Here is a 22,187-nt window from a genome sequence, read left to right on the forward strand (position 1 = left end):
CTTTCAGGGGGCGTTGAAGCTCAGTGACTGCAGTGGCTAGTGACTTCATTCTCCTAGAACCAGATGGCAAGCGACAATTTTTAGCTGGTGCTCTTAACTGTGAGCTTCCTGAGGTCAGGGAAAGACTTGTCACCACTGCACCTCTAACATCTCGCTTTGAGCGACATATAGTAGGCACCTGATTGGTGGAGGGTAGTCTAGGGAAAGGCATGCTCAAAGGCATGAAGTGAGAAATAGCTTGGCTTACTTCTGAAATACAACTAATTAGATTCTACTGGAGTATCAAATTGGAGGAGGAAAACTAGTTTTATGCGGAGCGTACTGAGCTCACTTCTGAAAAGAATCAGGCGGCGCCACTTCTGGAAAATGTGCTCAGAGGGAGTAAGGGCTTCCTTTGCTTCCTTCCATCTGTGTCAGTGCTTGTGAGGAGCCTGGAGAAGTCTCAGAGGCTACAATTTTGGGATTTGCCTTGTAAGCTTTGAGAACTCTGTGAGAGATTTTAAAAAGGGAGACTCAAAGGAAAAGCAACCAGCAAGGTCTCATGGCTAACTGCTAAAGCTAAACTCAGAAAAGGGATTTTTTTTTTCAAACCTCAGGGTTCTTCCCATCAGACTTACATGGAGACCTAATTCTGGAGTGGGCAGGCGGAGCGGCCAAGGTTCAGGAACAACGTTCGGCACCTTCGAAAAGTTTGGTAATAATGAACCAGCCTCTAAAATCTCGCTTTCATGAAACGAGGACGCCTTTCTTTCATGGAAGAATTCTGTTCTTCGCATCTTCTTCCTAGTGATGAGTTTCGTGTCCCACTCTCACCAGTCGCCTCAGTCTTTCTCCTCCGCTCTCCACCTACCGCCTCTTCGCTCCATTGTTTGGACTCATTCCTACCTGATGCCTGCTGGGAAGTGTAGTCGCTCGCGTGCTGTCTGAGCCGGCTGGGCGACCCTGTAAACTCGGTATCTCCGCACAATTCAAAAGATTTTCTAGAGGTGCTGTAGTCTGGAAGGCCCAGCCGCTTATCCGAGGAGCAAGCTGGGATTTGCAGTTTCCAGTGCCTGAAGCGGACCCCTGGCAGAGGGCTCTTGGACTCCAATCCCCCCGGACTCGCGCATCATGATGACGCCACGCAGGCCCGCGAGGCCCCTGGGATACGAGGTAGTTCTTGAGGAGTGGTCTCAGCCTCGGCTGCCGCGGCTAGAGGACGACACTTCCCAGGAGTCCGCGCGGCGGCGCAGCGAGAGCCGCGCGAGGCCCTGATTGGCTGGTGAGCCGGCCGCACGCGGAGGAGCTCAAGGAGCAGCTCTGTTGCGACAGAGGCCGAGCGGCGAGGCCCAGTGAGTTGGGGGAAGGGGCGCTGGGGGAGGGTGCCGGCCGGTGGTGGGGAGGGGGGACGGGAAGAGGGAGGAGGGATCGGGTCGGGATGGAGGCGGCGACGAGAGAGAAGAAAGGGCCAAGAGAGAGAAGCTGACGGGCGGGGGCTGGGGGAGGCTAGGGAGGTAGCGAGTGAGGGGACTCTGAGGGGACTCACCGGGGGGAGGACTAGTGCGCCCCGGTAAGAAGCTGGACCCGACGGCCAGGTGGTGTGGAGCGGAAGGACCGGGAGAAGGCCGGAGGCAGAGGGGAGGAGGAAACCCAGCAAAGTGAGGCGGCTGGCTGGAGCGTAGCGCGCCAAGTTGTGGGGAAACTGTAGACCGGGACCTGTGCCGAGGGGCAGAACCTGGTCCCTAACTGGAGGCCCCGAAAGGAGGAGCGTTTCCAGAGTGAGGCAGTCCGTGGAGATTGGTGGACAAAGCCCGAGGGAAGAGATGTTGAGATTAGAAGAGCGGCCGAGGATCAGAATTGGCTTGGGAGAGCCTGACAAAGTTGGGAGCGACTAGGCTGGGGCGGAGCTGGGTATCGGAGGCTTGATAGGAAAATTCCTGGGAGGGATGGAGCAAGGGCCAGGCGCTCTGCGAAAGTTTAGAATTTGGGGGTGTTTGCCTTCCTTCAGGCTTCCTGAAAGAACAGTAACGTTCCCCTGTGGTTCATCACCATGCCCTCCGACCTGGCCAAGAAGAAGGCAGCCAAAAAAAAGGAAGCTGCCAAAGCACGACAGCGTCCCAGAAAAGGACATGAAGAAAACGGAGACGCTGTCACAGAACCACAGGTGGCAGAGGAGAAAAATGAGGAGGCCAATGGCCGAGAGACCACAGGTGAATTGAGGGAGAGGTGGGTTCCTGGGATGGTTGCTACCATTTAATGGATGTTCCAGCTGGAGTCAGAGTCTGGATGCTCGGGGCACTGGAAAATCTACCTGGTACCACGAAACTTTTTATGATGAACCAAACCAGTAGAGTTGGAGCTTGACCAAGGAAACTGAACACAAAGTTCTCACATACTCAGTGGCAAGCAAATATGGGAGTTGTGCTGCCTTGCTGCTCTGTCTACTAGACTGAGGAGGAGGTCAGTTCCCTGCCCCTTTCTCAATTTCCATTTCTACCCATGGTGGTCAGTGTGCCGGGCTCTTTGCCTCATTATATCCTTGTCCTCCCAGGGGTAGTGACTGTACCAACGAGAGAAATCTGTGAATTATTTCATGAGTTTTTTTTTCTGGGAGAGATACCTTTCTCTTATGAGTGCTTCTCAAGTGTTAGACACCATGCCAAGCACTATAAGTGTGGTTTGTCCTCTGATAACTTGCAGTCTAGTCTATTACACACAGGGCAGTATGTAATAAAGAATATCCCAGGCTTTCGGCAGTCTATCCTAGCTTTCTGTCTTGCCGCCTGAAGACTCTTAACAGGCCTTCTCCGTCCTTCTCCATCAACTACTGTTGTCCCTTGAATAGTCACCACATTTCTGTCCATTTGCACACTGAGGTTCTAACACAATTTTTGTACTATTTATATTTGACATTTCTCTCAGGGCTCAGCTCAAGATGGTAAAGTCTTTCCCAGTCAAACCTGACATCAGTAATATTGCCATTCACTATCCCCTTATGCTATCTATAGTGTTAACTTTTTTATGTTGTATCTTCTGTTTCTTCAACTAAATTATTTGATCTTTGACGATGACGAGAATTACTAATGGAAATTACAACAGATAACAATTCGCAAAGCCGGGGTGGTTAAAAATGATAGGAGAGAGTGGTAAAAATTGTCTCCAAAGTAAGAATTATGAGGGAAAGCTAGTGCAATAAAGTCAGGCTATGGGGAAGTTTTATTCCTGGCCAGAGTAGTAAAGGGATGGGAAGTTAAGAATGATAAGAGTGAAGGAGCAGGCTGAATTGTGATCTGTAGAGACAGGGCTCCCTCTAGGGCCTCACTCACCATGGTTAAGCAGTGTCTCTTACCAGCTCTGTTGGTACTTTCTGGATAAATTGGAAAGGTAGAAAACTGAATCCCGCTTTGAAACTATGGTTTACTGTTCCCATTACAAATTTCTTCACCTTTTCTGCTTAGGAAACCCGAGTTTCCCGGGGAACCCAGCTGCAGTATCCCTATCTCAGTAATAAGGGAGTTTTGATTTTCACCTTCCTTCCTCAGGGGGCTGCTGTTCCGAAATATGAAATCTTGTGTTCTTTCCAGCTCCCTCAGAACATTTCTTATTGCCAGGTACCCAGGGTTGTTTCTGCTTCCATAGTTAATGGGCCAACTGTTCCCTCTCCCAAGACTGGGTCCTCTCTCTTCTCTGAGTTTGGAATTACTTAATGCTGCAGGTCACCGTTCTCCAACCTTTAGCAGTTGGCCATTGCTACTTGGCCTTCTTTAGGTGGGAAGGTATGGAAAGACCAAGATACGTATCAAAGAAAGTGACTTGTAACAGACAGCTCAGTCTTCTTGAGAATGTGAGACTCTTCAAGACAGGCCCTGGAGTTCAGCTGGTCCCCTTGTTTGGGGAATGTGTACAGAGGGGCTGCTTGTGAAGTCTGCAATATTCTCTCTTGATGAAAAATCCCTTTTCCTTTTATTCAGTGCTATTTACTTATTTTTTGAGTCTGTTTTCTAGCGTGCTGTAGGTTAGGACAATGAGGTCCAAGTCTTACTTTTGAAGCTCAGGAGATGACTTAGATCATAGATGCTGTAAACTGGAAGAGATCAAGAGAAAATGTATACAGTCCTGCGCCTCGGTATCTACTAGGAATTGATTCCAGGATCCCTGCGGATACCAAAATCCATAGATACTTAAGTCTCTTATATAAAGTGGTGTGTGTAATATTTGCATATAACTAGCCCATCTCTAGATTACTTATAACACCTAAACGTAAATGCTATGAAATAGTTGCCATTGTGTGGCAAACTTTCTGGATTTTTTTTTCTGTCCATGGTTTGTTGAATCTGGATGCAGAACTGTGCATACAGAGGGTTGACTGTGTAACTTTCCCTTAATTTTGATCTTTCTCTTGCCTGAGCAGATGGAGATATAGACTAGGGATCGGCAATCTTTTCCTGTAAAGATCCAGATAGTAAATATTTGTAGCTTTGTGGGCCTTGTGGTCTCTGATGCGGCTGTCCTGCTTTGCCATTATAATGGAAACAGCCATAGGCGATACATAAAATGATGGGTGTGGCTGTGTTCCGGTAAAACTCTGTTTACAAAAACAGGCCATTGGCCAAATCTGGCCAGCCTTTTTTTAAGCCAGTCCACTCCCAGGCTAAGAATGGTTTTTACATTTTTAAAGTTTCAGATGGTGATATATATACCTACATAATAGTTTTTATTTTGCCACTTGGGCTGTAAACCCTAAAATATTTAGCATCTGACCCTTTAAGAAAGTTTACCAACTTCTGATCTAGATCATAAACTTCTGCAACATCTTCTTCTCAACATCTAGAACAAGGATTGGCACAGAGGGGCTGTGGGAAGCCTGCAAACTCAACTGTGTAGAAAAAATACTGTTAAAAGTCCTCTTATCAGCCAAGACAATGTGTCCTCCATTTGAAAAGTACGGGCACACCTTGGAGGTATCGCAGATTCAGTTCCAGACCACTGTAGTAAAGCTGGTATCGCAATAAAGCAAGTCACACAAATTTTTAGGTTTCCTTATGTGTATAAAAGTTATCTTTACACTGTACTGTAGTCTACTAAGTGCATAATAGCATTATGTTTTTTAAAAAAAAGGGCATACCTTAATTTTAGAATACTTTGTTGCTAAAAAGTGCTAGTAATCATTTGAGCCTTCAGTGAGTTGTAGTAGTAACATCAAAGATCGCAGATCACCGTAACAAATATAATAATAATGAAAATGTTTAAAATACTGCAATAAATATCAAAATGTGACACAGAGACACAAGTGAGCAAATGCTGTTGGGAAAATGACACTGATATAATTGCTCGACACAGGGTTTCCACAAACCTTCAATTTGTAAAAATTGCATATGTGCAAAGCACAGTAACCTGAAGTGGAATAAAATGGGATAAGCCTGTACTCATCAAGCATTTACGTGTAACACGCTGCACTGGAATGTGAGATACATACAGAGTGACTGCCGTCCGTGCTGGCCCCTTGCAGGCTGAGCAGTTCAGCGACAGGGTGGGTGATGGTGCCAGCCCTGGTGACCTCCTGACAGGATGGGGTATTTGGAGAGTGACCTAAGCCTGACCACGATACACCCTCTCCCTTGGAGTTGTTCTCCCCAAGCCTGCCTGTCCGAGGAGGGACTGAGCTCTTTCCCCTTCTACTCCATCTTTCCTTGTCCTAAGGACAAGTGCACAGGCTTTCTCATCTCGGGGGTTCTACTGTAAGATCACTAAGGGAACATAGGTAAGGGTGTCAAAGACTGAAAAATTAGAACATTCTCACAGTAGTGGAACTTTATGTATAGTTTTGACTCCTTCCTGAGAATGTAGATAGATTACCTTATTCTCTTTTGGAAGAAGCTTACCATGACTCCCTACACCCCCATTTCTATCCTCCTTTCAACAGTACTTTGTGAGCACTTTCCTCTATGGAAGGGCAGGATAGTGAAGTAGTTGAGGTCACGGCCTTGGGGTCAGACAAACCCTGGTTCAGATTCTGGCTCTGTCACTTACTAGCCTTTTTGACCTTGGCTGTATTATTTAATCTCTTTATAGAATGAGGGTGATGTGTGTATCTCTCATAAGGCTTATGAGGGTTAAATTAGATGGGGGATGATGATGCAGCATCCCAGGCACAGGGTGAACTCCACCACTCCTGGCCGTGAATATGAGTGGTTCTTCCCAGCCTGCGAATGTAGTCGTCCCTGAAACCCACAAAAGCAGAATAGTCGGTCTCTTGTCTCATAGTCAGTTTGCATCTCTGAAACCCTCCAGACTTGGAACTTCTGGTTTTCCCAGCCTTATCTCTGCCTGCCGTTGATCCCGCTGTGAATTTTCTTACGCCGGTCCCTTCTGGACAAAACAGCTTCTTGGAAGCACCATCTGGAAGCTCCCTAGGTCGTGGAGAAAGAGTTGCACCTCTGTAGTGTCTGCTTTCTTTTGGGCATTGGTACTAATTCTTTAACATATACTCGTGGAGGACAATTTGGAGTTCCAGCCATTCCGACCATGCATTATATCCTCTAAGATCAAGAAAAGTTAGAATTAAAAGAACAAGTTGTGAAGTAAAAAATGTCCATGAAGGTGTGATACCAGGGCAGATCTGTATGTGATGTGCACTGTTTAAAGCTTGTGAAACAGCTGAGTCAGCTCAACCTGATCTTCAACCCAGGTCTTCCAGGGCATGCCTCTTTCAGCTTTTTGGATCTTTGTATGATAATATTTGATAATCTACAGAAGGACAAAAGCCACAAGTGTCCGAACAAGGTCCTGAACCCAGGACCCTCAGATGAAAAAAGTCTGATGCATGACTGATCTATCCAGGTGCTCAAAGGCGTGCCTTTTTGTGTGAGAGCTTAGTCTGTCTTACAGCCCTCTTCCCAAACTGCTTTTCTTTTCTGTCCCTAGAAGTAGACTTGCTGACCAAGGAGCTAGAGGACTTTGAGATGAAGAAAGCTGCTGCTCGCGCTGTCACTGGTGTCCTCGCCTCTCACCCCAACAGTACTGACGCCCACATCATCAACCTCTCCCTTACCTTTCATGGTCAAGAGCTGCTCAGTGACACCAAACTGGAATTAAACTCAGGCCGTCGCTACGGCCTCATTGGCTTAAATGGAATTGGTGAGGCCCTTGGAAGGCTTGGTGGGAAGTCTCTCTCCTTGTCACTCAGGAGGTATTTACTTAGCATCAGCTGTGTACAAAGCAAGGACTTGACAACATGGGTGGGAGACCAGATCTGCCCAGGGAGAGAACTAGCAGCACCGAGCAGTGTGTGACAGGTACCACATGAGTAGTTGGAGACAGCAGGTGCGGGAGAAGTGGCGGGCCAGGCTTTGTGTCAGGCCTCTGTAGGTGAACAGACTTCACAGAGGACAAGAATTGGAGGAAAATTGGAAAGGTGTCCCAAGGGTGGGAGAGGGGGGTAGCAGGACTTGAATGAGTGAAAGGACGGAAAATACTCAAAAAATGATGAGGTCATGGTCTGGCCGGGGGGGAGGGACTGGTGTGGGGGAATGGCAGGCAGAGCTGTGCTGAGTGTCCACTTCTCCTCCCGTCCTTTGCCTGCTCCCCTCAGGAAAGTCCATGCTGCTGTCTGCTATTGGGAAGCGCGAAGTGCCCATCCCTGAGCACATCGACATCTACCACCTGACTCGGGAGATGCCCCCTAGTGACAAGACGCCCTTGCAGTGTGTGATGGAAGTTGACACGGAGCGGGCCATGCTGGAGAGGGAGGCAGAGCGGCTGGCTCACGAGGATGGTAGGGCCCCAGACCCCGGGGTGTGGGGGAGGACTTTCCCTGGGAAGGCCTGGGAGCTCACATGCTATGCACTGCCCACAGCGGAGTGTGAGAAGCTCTTAGAGCTCTACGAGCGGCTGGAGGAGCTGGATGCTGACAAGGCGGAGATGAGGGCCTCCCGGATCTTGCATGGACTGGGTTTCACACCTGCCATGCAACGCAAGAAGCTAAAAGACTTCAGTGGGGGCTGGAGGATGAGGGTTGCCCTCGCCAGGTGAGTCTCTCCCTCCTCCACCCTCTGCGGAGCCCCATTGCTTTCCAGGGTTGAATGCTTCCTCCAGTGGAGCTGTTTAGAACAGAGGCTGATGGTCAGTCAGTGTCCAGTAGGATGCAGATATTGACAGCGGTGGGGGGGATTCAGGGCAGTGGTATACATGAGCTAAGGCGTGAGCTTCCCAACTGAGTGGTCGTTGCTGGACTTCGGCACAGTGTTTGGGAACTCTAGGACCAGCCCTAGGTAACATGGGAGAGTAGGTCTGGGTCTTTCTTTCCTCTTGACTCCTCTCCCGCCCTTTTTCGTGCTTCAGTCCTTCTGACTCTTGACGTATAAAGATAAAATGTTAGACAGCTATTATGATATCTGTCCTCCTTACTCTCTTGTGACCTGGACCCAACGTGACTTTCTGTAGACCATCATTCCCTCACCTGTCTCCCAGGAAATCCCCAGTTAAATGGGTGGTTCCTTACCCACTGTTCTCTGCCATGTGCATTGGCGACGCTTGAGCCACTGCTTTAGCAGGGCTGCTTGTGTGTGCCTTGGTGCATGAGAACTGTGGCTTTATGTGCTAGCATGGGTTAGCTGCCTCAGGTTCACCTGGGGAGCTTTTAAAAATACAGTTTTCTAGCTTCTGCTTCAGATACGTGCAGTCAGAATGCTGGAGTCTGAGGTCCATAATCTTATTTCTAAAAAGTTCTGCATGTGTGGTGACTACGAGTGTGGGGCCCAGCACTCTCCCCTCATTCTCCTGTGATTGTATCTAAGAAAACAGCACTCTTTGGCCTCCTTGCTAGTCTGGCAACCCTACCAGTTAGGTTTAACCTGAATACTTTTTGCTTTAACAACTTATTTTCTCTGTATCCTTTTGTGTTCCTGTTAGTCACCAACCTCAGTGTAAAAGACTTGCAGATTCATAAGGATTTTTACAGCTTTATCTCCAAACTGCATCTTCCCTCTACTTCTGAGCTCTGTTTTCTGCCCTTTAACCTCAACTTTTCATCTCTGGTTTCTCTCCTAGTTCTCACCTTTCCTCTGAGGTGGAGAGTCTAGAATTGATTTCAGGACTTGATGCAGGCCTGACCAGAATTGCAGGTAGCAGGCAGGCTGTCCTCTCCTGTGTAGCACCTGTTAGACTGAAGTGGCTCTGTCTCCTTTCCTGTTCTTCAGAGCCCTCTTCATTCGGCCCTTCATGCTGCTCCTGGACGAGCCCACCAACCACCTGGACCTCGACGCTTGTGTGTGGTTGGAAGAAGAGCTAAAGACGTAAGTGGGGAGGCTGGGGTGGGAAGTGGGCAGGTCCTGAAGGGGTCATTGAGCAGAGTCCAAGGGAGATGGATGCCCAGAAACTACAGTGATACTAGAGCAGTGAGAAATGGACAGAAGTCAGGCCAGAGCAAAGGCCACATTGAAAAAGTGGTAAGCACCTTTAGGGCAGGCTTTTTGTTTGCTTTTGTTGCCTGAAATGTAGTTTTGTTTTTTTTTTTTTTTTCATTATTTTGATTTACTTTTTTTTGTTTTTCCTGTTACTGAAAATACAGTATCTTTATTAAAGACAATATTTTTCCTTAATTGTATTTACATATGTCATATAAACAGGAATTCACATCTAAGATCATAATGCAGTGACAAAGGCAAAAATAGCCCACATGGCAGTGGTCCTGGGCTAGAGAGCCGAATAACCTGGAGCATTGCACCAGTTCTAGAAGAAGGCTTCCCATGGTCTCTGCAGTGACTCGGTATTTTCTTTAAAAAGAAGAGCATGATGCTTTTTACTGTGCCTGTTTCAGCTCTTCCTACCCATGGTTTTAGAGATACTTACGGGTGGTTGTGTGCATACTTTTTTGATTTTACCGTCACTGTTACTGCCTTCCCCATTCCATTCTGTTGGAAGTTAGAACAGAAGATTGAGGACTCTCAGACTCTGTCACCACACTTTGCAAGGCATCAAAGTGTCCTTACAAGGAGCTTGTGCACTGCTGGCTTAGGTGCTTGCTGAGAACTGGGAATTGACCAGTAAGTCTAAAGGATGCTGAGGTGTAAGGAAGGGAAAGGCTGAAGGCTTTCTGGGCCTGACATTCAGCTCACCTGTTGTGAACTGGCTGCCGTTTTGAGCGCCTCCCTAACTGGTTCTCTGGCTTTGCAGTTTTAAGCGCATCCTGGTCCTCGTCTCCCATTCCCAGGACTTTCTGAATGGCGTCTGTACCAACATCATTCACATGCACAACAAGAAACTGAAGTATTATACGGTGAGTGGACCCAACTTCTCCATAATAACCTTTGTGCTTACCAATTGCCTGAAGTTCTCCTTTAAGGAAAAAATAGACTTAGCAGCTCTTTTCTGCCTATTGCTATAAAAAGATGTGGACAGGGAGTCCTGTAGCCTGTTTTATTTTAGTCCCAAAGTAATTGCTTTCAGGCCATAGGCCATGGATTGGCAGCCTGTACACATGGTGTATGTTTGCCTTATGCAAAGAGGTTGACTTTTCATGGTGCCCGGGCAGGCCTTGGTGCTCTCTGCCGTCTCGAGCGGCTGCTTAACTCTGCTTTGTGGCGTTCAGCACATTACCCCTCCTTCAATGAAGAGTAGGAGCCAGGATCTCAACAGCCCATTTTTCTGCCTTGCCTTTTCATTTTTTGTATTTTGAAAAAAGTACCAAAAATGAAAAAGTAGAAGTTTCCTTTATTCATGGTTGTGCTCACCATAGGAGTATTAAGTCTTTGATACAGCCTTTCAGAACTTTCATGTGTACTTGTAAGCATTTACAGACAATTTCATGTACACCTGTCACAGTTGTGTCTTAGTCCTTCTCTTCTGTAGGTTGTGTTTGTCTTGGACTGCTTTCCATATGAGATTTCCATAAGTCAGCCTCATTCTTTTCAGTGACTGTGTGGTATTTCATTGTATAGCTATCCTATAACTTATTTGTCAAACCTTTTTTTTCCCTTTTGTCAGACCCTTTTTGATAGATATTTAGGTTGAGTCCACTTTTTTGCAGATAGAAACCACGACAGTCCATAGTGCAGGGTTTGCCAGGTCCCAAATCTGACTGGTCTCACACCATCCCACCTAGAGGCAGTTCTTGTAGTCTGCATGGGCCTCAGCCTCTAGGCGTGCAGAGTAGTCGGAGGTGCTCTTGGAAAGCTGTGAACTTCGTGATGTCTGTATGAAGGAGGTTTTCAGGGCTACTGCCAGTGCTCTGGGTGTCTTTACAGCTAACCCAAGGATCTGATCTGGAGCCCTGCTCTGGCTAAGCTAAGAACGAGGTGCACGTAATTTGAAAGACCACAGATTCTAGATTAGGATATGCTTCTTTAATGCACTTCCTCTTTCCCTGCTGCACAATCTTATAGCCAGGGCCAAGTCAGATGCCAGATCGCATCCCCCTGAACCCTGAGTGAGAACCCAGGACCGCGGCTAAAGCTGCCCGTCTCGCCTGGTGCATTTTCCTGCAGGGTAATTATGATCAGTATGTGAAGACACGGCTGGAGCTGGAAGAGAATCAGATGAAGAGGTTCCACTGGGAGCAGGATCAGATTGCGCACATGAAGGTAGGACAGTCGTGGAGCTGAGTTCACGTCGTCCGGGGAGCCGGGTGAGGGTGTTTGGGAGGTGAGGGGTGCTGGAGAAGGTCTGGAAGAAGTTGTTATCAGTTTTTACTGAGCATTTAGGATGAGTTGTTCGGTGCCTACCCTTACTCCAGGCCCCCTCTGGTCTCTTTCAGAACTACATTGCTAGGTTCGGTCATGGCAGTGCCAAGCTGGCCCGGCAGGCCCAGAGCAAGGAGAAGACGCTACAGAAGATGATGGCATCTGGACTGACAGAGAGGGTTGTGAGTGACAAGGTAGGGTCTGATTGGATGGAGTTAGGTGGCCGGAGGTGAGGGGATAAGAAAGAACCTGACTTGATAAATGTCCTCTCCTCTTCCTAGACACTGTCATTTTATTTCCCACCATGTGGCAAGATCCCTCCACCCGTTATCATGGTGCAGAATGTCAGCTTCAAGTATACAAAAGATGGGGTGAGTACCTGTGTGTGGTTGGAAGGCTAGGGTACACTTTACGAGATGAGTATCAACTGGTGAGAAGAGTCTCCTACTGTTTGCTGACCACAGTTACTAACCCCTCTGATGCTGGGGATTTTTCATGTGTGGCCGCTGGGGTGCCTCGTCCAGGGACTTAGAGTAGAAGGAAAACTCTTCAGCTGGGTTGGTGGATGGAGGCATGGGTTGGGGTCTGCCATGAGAGCTGCCTCCCTCCTCCTCACTCCTGCCTCCTCCAGTGGTGACTAGGGACTCCGTGGGGCTGGTCTGCCAGTCAGCTTGATCGGCACACTAGCCTTGTGTCCGTCTCTCTCTCTCACCCACTTCAGCCTTGCATCTACAACAATCTAGAATTTGGTATTGATCTCGACACACGAGTGGCTCTGGTGGGGCCCAATGGAGCAGGGAAGTCAACTCTTCTGAAGCTGCTAACTGGAGAGGTATGGTGCTCAGTGTGTCTGAGGAAGAGGGAGGGTACTCAGGGACCACTACTCTTGCAGGGCCTGAGCACCCTAGTAGTGAGTGAGACATCCTCTGGGGTGGAAGATCATCGTGGGGCAGAGCTGAAGTTTGGGGCAGTTTTCTCAGAAGGAGAGAGGGAGAGAGGAAGGGGGAGTCTGTGTGAGTGTGAGAGAGAGAATACATGCGTGCTCTCAACATTTTTCTGTGTATTCATTCAGAGCATTTAGCATATAGGAACATCTGTGCATTTGGAAATGTTTTATTGTAGAAAATGCATGTTGTGCCCAGATCTGAGTCCTTTGTTACACATTGCAGTGCTTTCTCTAGTAGTCATTTAATTACTACTGAGTAGGTGGTATGGTGTGTGTCTTTGCCTCTTGTGAGAACATCTGTTTCAGTATATCTTCCTAAATATTTTTAGAGTGGCCAGAATAGCTTGTTAGTGAGGTGGTGATGTAGATTCTGTTTAGGAAGTTGTATGAGTCTTGCTCAGTGTTAACATATGTTTGTTTCCCCTCTCTGCCTATGTCTGCTTCTGACCTGGTTTCCTTTTTTGTGTGCTTATCTTTCCACTTACTGCTTTTTTATTCTAGCTACTACCCACAGATGGAATGATCCGAAAACACTCTCATGTCAAAATAGGGCGTTACCATCAGGTATAGTCCTTAGGGTGGGGGGCATTGCCCAGGATTCGGGAACGGGGCTGCCTTTGACCAAGTCAGCTCCTAGCTGCTTCTAGAATCTTGAATAGGCCCCTGGGGAGAGGTGGAGAGTTAACTGGGGAGGTAAGCCCAGCAGGGTTCCTTTTGAAGTGGGACACCAGTCACACCTGGGTGGGTTCCTTTTTCCCTGTAGCATTTACAAGAGCAGTTGGACTTAGACCTCTCGCCTTTGGAGTACATGATGAAGTGCTACCCAGAGATCAAGGAGAAGGAAGAGATGAGGAAGATCATCGGGCGATATGGTCTCACTGGGAAACAGCAGGTCAGTGGAGCAGGGTGTGGGGAGAGCCCCAGATACCTGGAGACTGGCTGGATGGTCTGCCTTTCCTTTGCTCTAGGTTGTTACGGATTGGAGCATTCAGATCTCAAGGGAGGGTCAGGGATAGTGTGGCAGTCTCTGATATGCCCTTGCCCCCAAACTAGCAGGATGAGCCCTATCACTTAAAGGCAAGGGAAATTGAAACCTGGCACACAAATTCCTGGATTCAGATCCGGGCTGAGGGGATTGCTCCAGTTCATGAGATTCTGTGCCGAGACAGGGCTTCAGGCTTCCAGAAGTGTCCCTTTCAGGCCTTGAAAGACCAGCAGCTGTGCCACCATCTTGCTGGGTGATCTTGGGTCTTCCTGAGCCCCACTTTCTATAAAATGGTGATAACAGAGGAGCCATGGGGTAATAGAGGTGAGTCATGATGTGTGGCGAAGGTAACACCAGGTTTTGTAAATGTCATGGTTCCACTCAGGTGAGCCCAATCCGGAACCTGTCTGATGGGCAGAAGTGCCGAGTGTGTCTGGCCTGGCTGGCCTGGCAGAACCCACACATGCTCTTCTTGGATGAGCCCACCAATCACCTGGATATTGAGACCATCGACGCCCTGGCAGATGCCATCAATGAGTTTGAGGGTGGTATGATGCTGGTCAGCCACGATTTCAGACTCATTCAGCAGGTGAGGCCTCTGGCTGGAGTGGGAGGCATAACAGGGCACCTAGGAGGTAGGTAGGACACAGTCGTGGCACATGGGGGCACTTAATACGTGTTTATTGTCTTTGGAAAGGGAGCTCAGGACATAGACAGGTACAGAGGACCGGATTTTATAGTTCTTTGGGAAACTTAGAAAGCCTTAGTGGAAATCCCTCAATTCTTTATAGCTATTTGAGGCTGTTAGCCTACTTGGCATTGTTGGCCAAAACTGGCAAGGCAGTTGGATAGAGAACAGGGTGCTTTTTACTATTGTTGCCAAGAGTCGTCCACCTAGAAATAAAATTACCCGAAGGAGGCTTGGGATTAGACTGAGGGCTACCGCTAGTCATTGGTGAAAAAGCTGCTGATCTTTTCTCTGAAGCTTTGGGGGAGTTGGAGTGGAGAAAAGGAAGCTGAGAGTGAAGCCTCTAAACAGATCAAGGTCCTGCTAGGGAACTGGAAATTGGGATGGCACCGCAGGTTCTGGCTTGGAAGCCTCCAAAACCTGCCGGTTACGGCACTCTTGGGTTAGGCCATCCCTAAGAACCCTGGGGCTGTGAAGTTGGGAGCTGGATATGGGGCTGGGTGGGAAGTTATGGAGTTTTCTTCCCAGAGTCCCCTGAGAACAGTTTCCTGGACAGGGATGGGGAGAATGCCGGCCAGGATTATTAAGTCTAGGATTTGCTTTCTAGGTTGCACAAGAAATCTGGGTCTGTGAGAAGCAGACAATCACCAAGTGGCCTGGAGACATCCTGGCCTACAAGGAGCACCTCAAGTCCAAGCTGGTGGGCGAGGAGCCCCAGCTTACCAGGAGGACCCACAATGTGTGAGCCCTCGCCGGCCAGGCCAGGCCCCTGGGGCCACACTCCTGCATTGCTGCAGTACTGCTCCCCAGCCCCTGCCCCACCTGCCTTAGCTGCACTCTGTGATCTTCTCTACAGCTGGACAGTACCTGTCCGTCTCCTGTCCTTCCAGTTACTTTTGTCCATGTCTGGACTCGGCTGGCTGTTCCTGCCAGCTCCTTGCTGGTTCTGACCCTAATAGTGATGCAGCCAAAGGCATCTGAGGGTTAACCCGAGGGCCCACGTCCTGGGTTGGCCTGTGAAAGAGCTTAGGATCCTCGTTCTCTGGGTTTTGGTGATGTTGGAGGAATACCCCCAGCCCACCGCCCCCATTCCTTTCTGCTTCTGGTTTGGAGCTCTGGACCAGGGCCTTAATCCTGGGTGGTTTTTAAAGAATTATTTAACAGTGTAACTTTTAGACCTGCGTGACATCTACAAAGCATCCAATAAAGAAAGAAGAAGCCATGGTCCCTGCCTTCCTTCTTGGGGTCTCCAGGCCTTTTACTCCCCTCCTCCCTGCAGTGCCAGCTTACACTTTCCCTTGGGAAGAGTTGGGGTGGGAGGCAGTGGGATGGATGTAGACTGGAGACTGGTCCACAGGTGAACTCTCTTCACCTTCTGATGTGAAATTGTGACTTTTCTTAGGCCAGTGGTTCGCAAACATTGATGTGTATCAGAATCACCTGGAAGACTCGCTAGATCGCAGACGGCTGGGTGTGGGTCTTGCCTCAGACTTTCTGGCTCAGTAGGTGTGGGGTGAGAATTAACAGCGCTCAGAAGTTCTCAGGTGATGCCGATGCTTCTCTGGGGGCCGCACTGTGAGAACTGCTCTCCTGGAGCATGTTTTTGTTTTTGTTTTCACTTGGTTTATTTCTTTATGTATAACACCTTTATTGTATGATTCCTGTACACGGAGCATGTTTTACAGAATGGTCTGAGGCTTTCCTGCTGCTGCCTGAAACTCAGCACTTGGGATGCTTGTTAAAAATGCAGATTCCTGGACTTCGGGCCTGTTGATTCCATTTGGTGGGATGGATGGGAGAGATGCAAGCATGGTCAGGAGTCTGAATTTCCACACTGAAGTTTGTGAATCTGCTCCTAGTGGGATACAGGCAGTTGTGTTACTTCACCTGTCCACGGCCTTAATTTTCATTAGCGCCGTGTGCTTCACTTCTGAGCCAGGGTTCTGTACAGCCCGTCTGAACTGCAATGGCACTTTCAGCCTTTGTGCCACCAGGGTTCCAGCTTTACTGATATGGCTTCCTTGCTGTGCCTCTGGAAGCTCAGGAGCCATCCCGTGGGGAAACATACACAGCCATGATTTTTCAGGCTCATTATAGTACATCTACAACTGTAAACCAAAACAGAAGTCCCAGATGGTGTCTAAACCCCCAAGGAGCTCGTGATCTAATGGGAAAGCCAGTAAGACAGAAAGGGCATAAATCAGATGCTAAATTGTGACTTAGATAGTAGGGTACACAAAGGACTTAAAAGGGGAGGGAAGTTTCTCATGAGTAGCTGCCCAGAAAGGTGGGATTGGTACTCTAACTTGAAAGGATCTTCTTAGGAGGCCATGGAGTCTGAGGGCTGCCCTGGGCAGAGGGAACAGTATCAGATGACAAGCTGCAGCTGAGCCTGAGATTTGACGCTGGAAAGAGGGACTAGGACTCCTCCGCCCTCTGACCCCGATAGGCCTGGCTTTACTGTTTTCTGCCTTAAGTGGAGCCCAGAGAAAAATGACTTCAGAAAGTCCTAGTATCCAGACTTGGTCAGGAAGGTAATGGGAACACAGAGCTGCTGCTTCAGCCAAGGGAGGCCTAGGCGTGCTGAGGACTCCTGTTAAAGTCTGTTGGGGTCTCCGGTGTGTGCGTGATGGATGGGGAGGCTTCAGAACAGGAGTGGACTTAGTGGGCTGGTCGGCTTGTCCAGAAAAAAAGCCAGTCTCAACACTTTTAAGAATGCTTTAAAAACCCACAAAATACATACTTCTACAAAAGCCTAAAATTAGCAGTGCCTTATTTTGCACTAAGAATTGCCCACCCTGGTGGTCTTGAACTTGAGCACGTAGGACGAGCCTGGATATCGGAAACCGGGGAAAAGCGGAGCCCGGTGAGGCGGGGGTTACTCAGGCCTGCCCTTACCTGCTGACAGGCGATGCTTGTCTTCCCCACCTTCCCGCCAGCCTGTACCTTGCGTGTGCTCCGGTTTCTATAATCAGAGCGTTCAAGAACCTGAAATACTCACTCACACGTAGGTGCGCCGAGAGACGGCTAACTTTCCCCATGTAACAGCCTTTTTCTTTCCTTCCCTTCGCAGCAAACTTCCACAGGGACCCCACTCATCTGCAGCGTTTCTTGCTCCGGCTTCCCGAAGCCGCGCGACCCGCCTCCCCGTCAGGCCACCCTGCTGCACTTCCTGCCGCTGCCAGCTAGGCTCGGGCTCACGGCTGCTCCGTCTCTGCCTTCGGTCCAAGGCTCACTATACCAGCACACCATGACTGCACTGCGGTTCACGCCATTTCTCTTTCTCCCGTTCCTCCCAACTAAAACCTCCTCCCTTCTCCCCAGTTAAACTGTGCCCATCCCACAAGAGCAGATTCAAATCGCCATTTATTCTCTAAAGCCTCCTCTGGCCACTGTAGCCCTAAGTTCCGTGTGAACTGTCCCCTTTTACTCTTCCCTAATTGTTTCATGTGAACCAGTCTTGTCTCTTCCACTAATTTGCAGGGCCCTCTGGGGGAGTGTGCTTTGTGTTCCTCCCGACGCCCCAGCACCCAGCCATGCCAAGCACATGGGTGCTGAGTGGGCGCGTGGACTTTAGCAGGTGTTGGGAGGTGATAGGGTGGGGAAGGGTGCTGCTGGGGGGTTTCTTGTTCAGAGACAGGAAATCACTGGGGGAGAGGAGGGAGCAATTAGCCTCTTATAAGATTAACCCAGAGCACGTTCTGGATAGCATCAGGCCAAGCTCCTCCCCTGCTCCCAGGTGCCGGCCCCCAGCCCTCCCTGGTGGGCAGCTGACTTCATAAAAGTTGGCCTGGGGAGCGGGAGGAGGCTGTTAGGAAGAGCAGGAGGATGAGCGCTGAGCGTGTGCAGCAGCAGCCGCAGCCTGGGAGCCGGAGGGGCCGCAGTTCTGGGGACAAGAAGCCCAGAAAGCGCAGCCGGCGCAAAGAAACCTACTCAATGTACATCTACAAGGTGCTGAAGCAGGTGAGAATGGGGAGCCAGCGTGTGTGTGGCGTGTGCTGGCCAGAGAGCCTTGAAAGGGGACCCGATTTACTCCTGGCACTGAGGCGAGTGGCCTTAGGCACACCGTGGGGGTAACACTTAATCTCACAGGTGCCACCACCCAGTGTCTGTCCTACATCTGTGATGTGCAGGAGACAATTAAAGCATGCTCTCCCCAAAGTCCAGGAGCTTATAGGGCTTTGGGACAGACAAGGTGATTATGTGGAATGTTAAGTGGGACATAATTAAAGGAAGACCACAGGACAGTGCTGGGCTCAGGGTGATCAGGTGCCGAACACACCGGTACAAACCAGAAGTGCTAGTTAGTGGTGGCTAGAGGGAGGAGCAATTCACATGAACTACAGTCTTGGGGAAGGCCTTCCACGTGGGGGGCACTCAGTCTTTGAGGGGCTGAGGGGTTGGAACCTGAGGTGCATAAATACTCAGTGGGGTGACTTGAGCCACATGGCCTGACAGAAGCAGAGGTCAGCCCCTCACACGCTTCCTGCCTGTCCCGCCCCTTAGCCCTCACACGCTCTCTGTTTCTGCAGCCTCCCAGCACACCCGTGAGAGGTACCTATTCCTGGGACTCAAGCACTGACAGGCATTTTGGGACACCATTGGGTACCCAACAACCAACGTATCTAGAGGATTCCAGGCGACCTGGCCTCAGTCTCTGCCCTGCTCAGCAGAGCCAGGGCTGGGAGGAGGCCCGGGAACGGGGCTGCCTGCCCTGGGTCTCCCCATCCTGCCTGAGAGTCTCACCCCTTGTTCAATTAGATCTCAGACGTGAGCCTGTCTCGGGTCTGAATCCCATTAGCAGTCTGAATGTCCTGATAGCCTGGGTCTCTGGGTGAGCCTGGCGCTGACTTGGACTGGCCAAAGGGCAGCAGCAGAGAGCAGGCTCCAGGGTCCTGAAGGAAGTGGAGTGAGAGTGGGTGTTAGTGACCCTGCCGCTTAGCCTAACTTTTTGGCTCAGAAATAGTGAGGGAGGTGTTGGATCAGGACTAAGCTCGCAGATGAGAGCTGCAGGGCAAGGCCCCTGCACCCTTCACCCTTCGAAGCTTGCAGTCGGAGAGGGAGCCGCTCCCTCACCCTGCAGAGAATAGGATGTGATGACAACACAGGGGTTTAGGCTAAACCCACCTGGTACAGGCTCTGTCTTCCAGCTGTCAGTTCAGAGGCGACCGGAGGCAGTGGGGAGAGGGAGTGGCCGGGCCGATAAGCCTGAGTTTTAGTTCCATCTCCATCACTGGTGTGATGTGTGTCCTCTGGAACTCAACTCCCACTTTATGGAAAAACCATGTCTGCCTACTCAAATTTTAGGATTGTTACAAGATTGCTACCATTTGTTTTACTAGAGGTCACCTAGTTTGAAAGCTTGCATGACAGAAGAGGAAACTGAAGCCCAGAGGAGCTGTCTTATTTAGGGGCAGGCAGTGACTCGGGGTACAACCTCAGAACCCAGGTCTCCACCCTCCTAGCCTGGTGCTGAGATTGTGTCCTCTCTGGAAAATAATTGGTAATTATCTACCAAGTTATGTGCACAAACCCTCTAGGAATAACCTTCATTGTGCTCATACAAGTGTTCAAAGACATATTTATTTTAACACAATATAATAGCAAAAAGCAAAACAAAACCCCTAAATAGAAACCCCGTAAATTAACAGAGGAACAGTGCTATAACCTATGGAACACTATGCAGATGCATTAAATGAAGAAAGTAAAAAAGAGAGAGAGAGAGCATTCCTTACCACTTGCAGTTGGAAGAAACAAACAAAAAAACTTGGGTACAGTAGTAAAAATACAAACCCCTATTTCCATGTCTCTTGGCCTCTGGGAAGAGGCTGGTGAGGCGGCCTTGCAGTCCCCAACTCAGGCCTGGGGCTCGTGGTACCAAGCAGAGCCTCCTGGTTAATACAGTGGTCCTGCTGCTTCTCCAGGTGCATCCCGACCTCGGCATCTCCTCCAAGGCCATGAGCATCATGAACTCGTTTGTGAATGATGTGTTTGAGCAGCTGGCTGGTGAGGCCGCCCGACTGGCCCAGTACTCGAGCCGAACCACACTCACGTCCCGGGAAGTGCAGACAGCTGTGCGTCTGCTGCTGCCTGGGGAGCTGGCCAAGCATGCTGTGTCTGAGGGCACCAAGGCTGTCACCAAGTACACCAGCTCCAAGTGACCCAGGGCCTAATATTAATAAAGGGCAAACTGCTCCCGCGCACTGTGGTGATTTGAAAAGGGCTGCATGAAGGCGAGGTGTGATGTGAAACGAGGGTGTCGGCACTTTTTATGGCTACTGAGGTGAAACAACTCTTATTCACAGTTTTTAAAAACTGCTTTCTGGATCCGCCCCACGAGCAACATGTGATAGTGCTTTATAAATGTACAAGGTTCTAGTTCTTAGTGAGATGAAGGAAGACTTGACTTGGATTAGAATCCTGGCTCTGCTGTTGGCTGTTTCCATCCTTCCCTCTCTGGGCCGGAAATTCCTCATGTGTGTTGCTCTTTTAGGCCATGGTTCTGCGATGCCGTTTCTGGCAAACTATCATTTTTTTCCCTTGCTGGGCACAGGGGCTACACAGATCTATTCTTCAAGATACAAAAACGGAAGGCCCAGACCAGCTGCTAAACAACCAACTGGGATCTGCAATATGTTTTTATTTTCCTCTGATATTTTCTTCCCTTTAATTTCAGAACAAATAGGTGAGCAGGTTTTTGAGACTCTTAATTTTTCTTCCCCAATTTTGTTTTGAAAAATCTCAAACCACAGAAAAATTTACAAAGAAATACAGCGACCACTTATGGCCTTCACCTAGATTCACCACTTAACCAGTGACCACATTTGCCTTTTCTCCCTCTCTCATTCAGCCTCTAAGGCGGTGGGGTGAAGGGGTGGGATTTAGGATCCCATCCAAAATCTTTAATGCTCCTTTGTAACTTCAACTTCATGTACTGAAAAAGCTCACTGGAATCATGGCTGAAGTCTGGCTGCAAACCTACCTACTTCCCTTGTGCTTCCTCCTACGTCAGACTTACTGGGGAGACACCATGAGATGAGAATTATCCACACTTTGGTCCCGCAGCCAGAAAGGGGCAGGCCCTGGAGACCTGCCCCCAGACCTCGGATCTTCCCCACTCCCCCCGTGTTTCATACCTTGCTACTCAAGGTATGAATCAGAGGCCAGCAGCATCTGAAACGTCTGGGAGCTTGTTAGAAATGCAGAATCTTGGAACCCAGCTCAGATTGTGGAATCGGAATCTGCATTTTGTTTGTTTTGGTTTGGTTTTGGGAGGAGGAGGTAATTAGGTTTACTTATTTATTCTTAGAGGAAGTACTGAGGATTGAACCACGCATGCTAAGCAAACACTCTACCCCTGAGCTATACCCTCCCCCTGGAATCTGCACTTTGATAAGACCCTCAGGTAATATGCAGGCACGTTAAAGCCCGAGAATTCCTCTCTGGCTCCTCTAGGCTGCTGCCTCTCTTCTCCCCGCCCCCTTTTATGTATATCTATCTCTATATGTTTATTCATAAGTCCCTACTTGACACTGAGCCCAAAAGCTCATCCCAGCTGACCAGAGCCAGGCTCCTGCTGCTGCTACTGTGTTTCATATTTTCTGAAGAATGTTCTCTTGAGCCTGTAGCAGTGATGGGGAAACCCACAGAGGGTTCAGAGCCCCAAACACCACTGAGTCCCACCCACTACTCTTTCTGATGTCATTCCCTACACAGGTATAGTGCACTCAGACCAGGCGAACTGCCTTCAGACCCCGGGGAAACAGGCATGCTTGTGCTCACTTTAAGAGGGGAGTGTGACTTCAGAGCGTGAACCAAGGCCTGCCAGTCCCAGTCCCTTTGCCCCTTGGTACACCTGCCTCTGGTATAGTCACATACAAGAGTGAGAAGGCTGGGTCTGCGTTAAGCAAT

The 22,187-nt window shown here is 49.2% G+C and overlaps 2 protein-coding genes across 3 annotated transcripts; both read left to right on the forward strand.

Moving 5' to 3' along the window:
* The first annotated feature begins 1,179 nt into the window (after positions 1–1,179).
* Positions 1,180–15,500, forward strand: ABCF2 (ATP binding cassette subfamily F member 2). Of its 2 annotated transcripts, none has more exons than XM_010952477.3 (15): positions 1,180–1,331; positions 1,988–2,189; positions 6,904–7,116; positions 7,571–7,753; positions 7,835–8,006; positions 9,177–9,272; positions 10,153–10,255; positions 11,463–11,558; positions 11,732–11,851; positions 11,939–12,028; positions 12,379–12,489; positions 13,105–13,167; positions 13,367–13,495; positions 13,974–14,177; positions 14,884–15,500. In XM_010952477.3, exons 2-15 carry the CDS (start codon positions 2,030–2,032, stop codon positions 15,019–15,021), a joined length of 1,878 nt encoding a protein of 625 aa, XP_010950779.1. In that variant the 5' UTR covers positions 1,180–1,331; positions 1,988–2,029; the 3' UTR covers positions 15,022–15,500. The 2 variants fall into 2 exon arrangements, with proteins under 2 accessions (XP_010950779.1, XP_045370808.1); XM_045514852.2 differs by lacking the exon at positions 1,180–1,331 and adding an exon at positions 1,481–1,637.
* A 137-nt stretch (positions 15,501–15,637) lies between these two features.
* H2BK1 (H2B.K variant histone 1) lies at positions 15,638–20,471 on the forward strand. Its single transcript, XM_010952476.3, has 2 exons — positions 15,638–18,239; positions 20,201–20,471. Exons 1-2 carry the CDS (start codon positions 18,105–18,107, stop codon positions 20,435–20,437), a joined length of 372 nt encoding a protein of 123 aa, XP_010950778.1. The 5' UTR covers positions 15,638–18,104; the 3' UTR covers positions 20,438–20,471.
* The last annotated feature ends 1,716 nt before the right edge of the window (positions 20,472–22,187 follow it).

This window comes from Camelus bactrianus, chromosome 7 (assembly GCF_048773025.1).
Source record: "Camelus bactrianus isolate YW-2024 breed Bactrian camel chromosome 7, ASM4877302v1, whole genome shotgun sequence".
Lineage (NCBI taxonomy): Eukaryota > Metazoa > Chordata > Mammalia > Artiodactyla > Camelidae > Camelus > Camelus bactrianus.

Bases quoted from the DNA above. Each gene is read 5' to 3' on its own strand.
- ABCF2 (XM_010952477.3), top strand. From the start codon at position 2,030: ATGCCCTCCGACCTGGCCAAGAAGAAGGCAGCCAAAAAAAAGGAAGCT. The intron at 9,273-10,152 runs GTAAGTGGGGAG...CTGGCTTTGCAG, and splicing joins TTGGAAGAAGAGCTAAAGAC to TTTTAAGCGCATCCTGGTCC. The intron at 11,559-11,731 runs GTAGGACAGTCG...GGTCTCTTTCAG, and splicing joins ATCAGATTGCGCACATGAAG to AACTACATTGCTAGGTTCGG.
- H2BK1 (XM_010952476.3), top strand. From the start codon at position 18,105: ATGAGCGCTGAGCGTGTGCAGCAGCAGCCGCAGCCTGGGAGCCGGAGG. The intron at 18,240-20,200 runs GTGAGAATGGGG...CTGCTTCTCCAG, and splicing joins TCTACAAGGTGCTGAAGCAG to GTGCATCCCGACCTCGGCAT.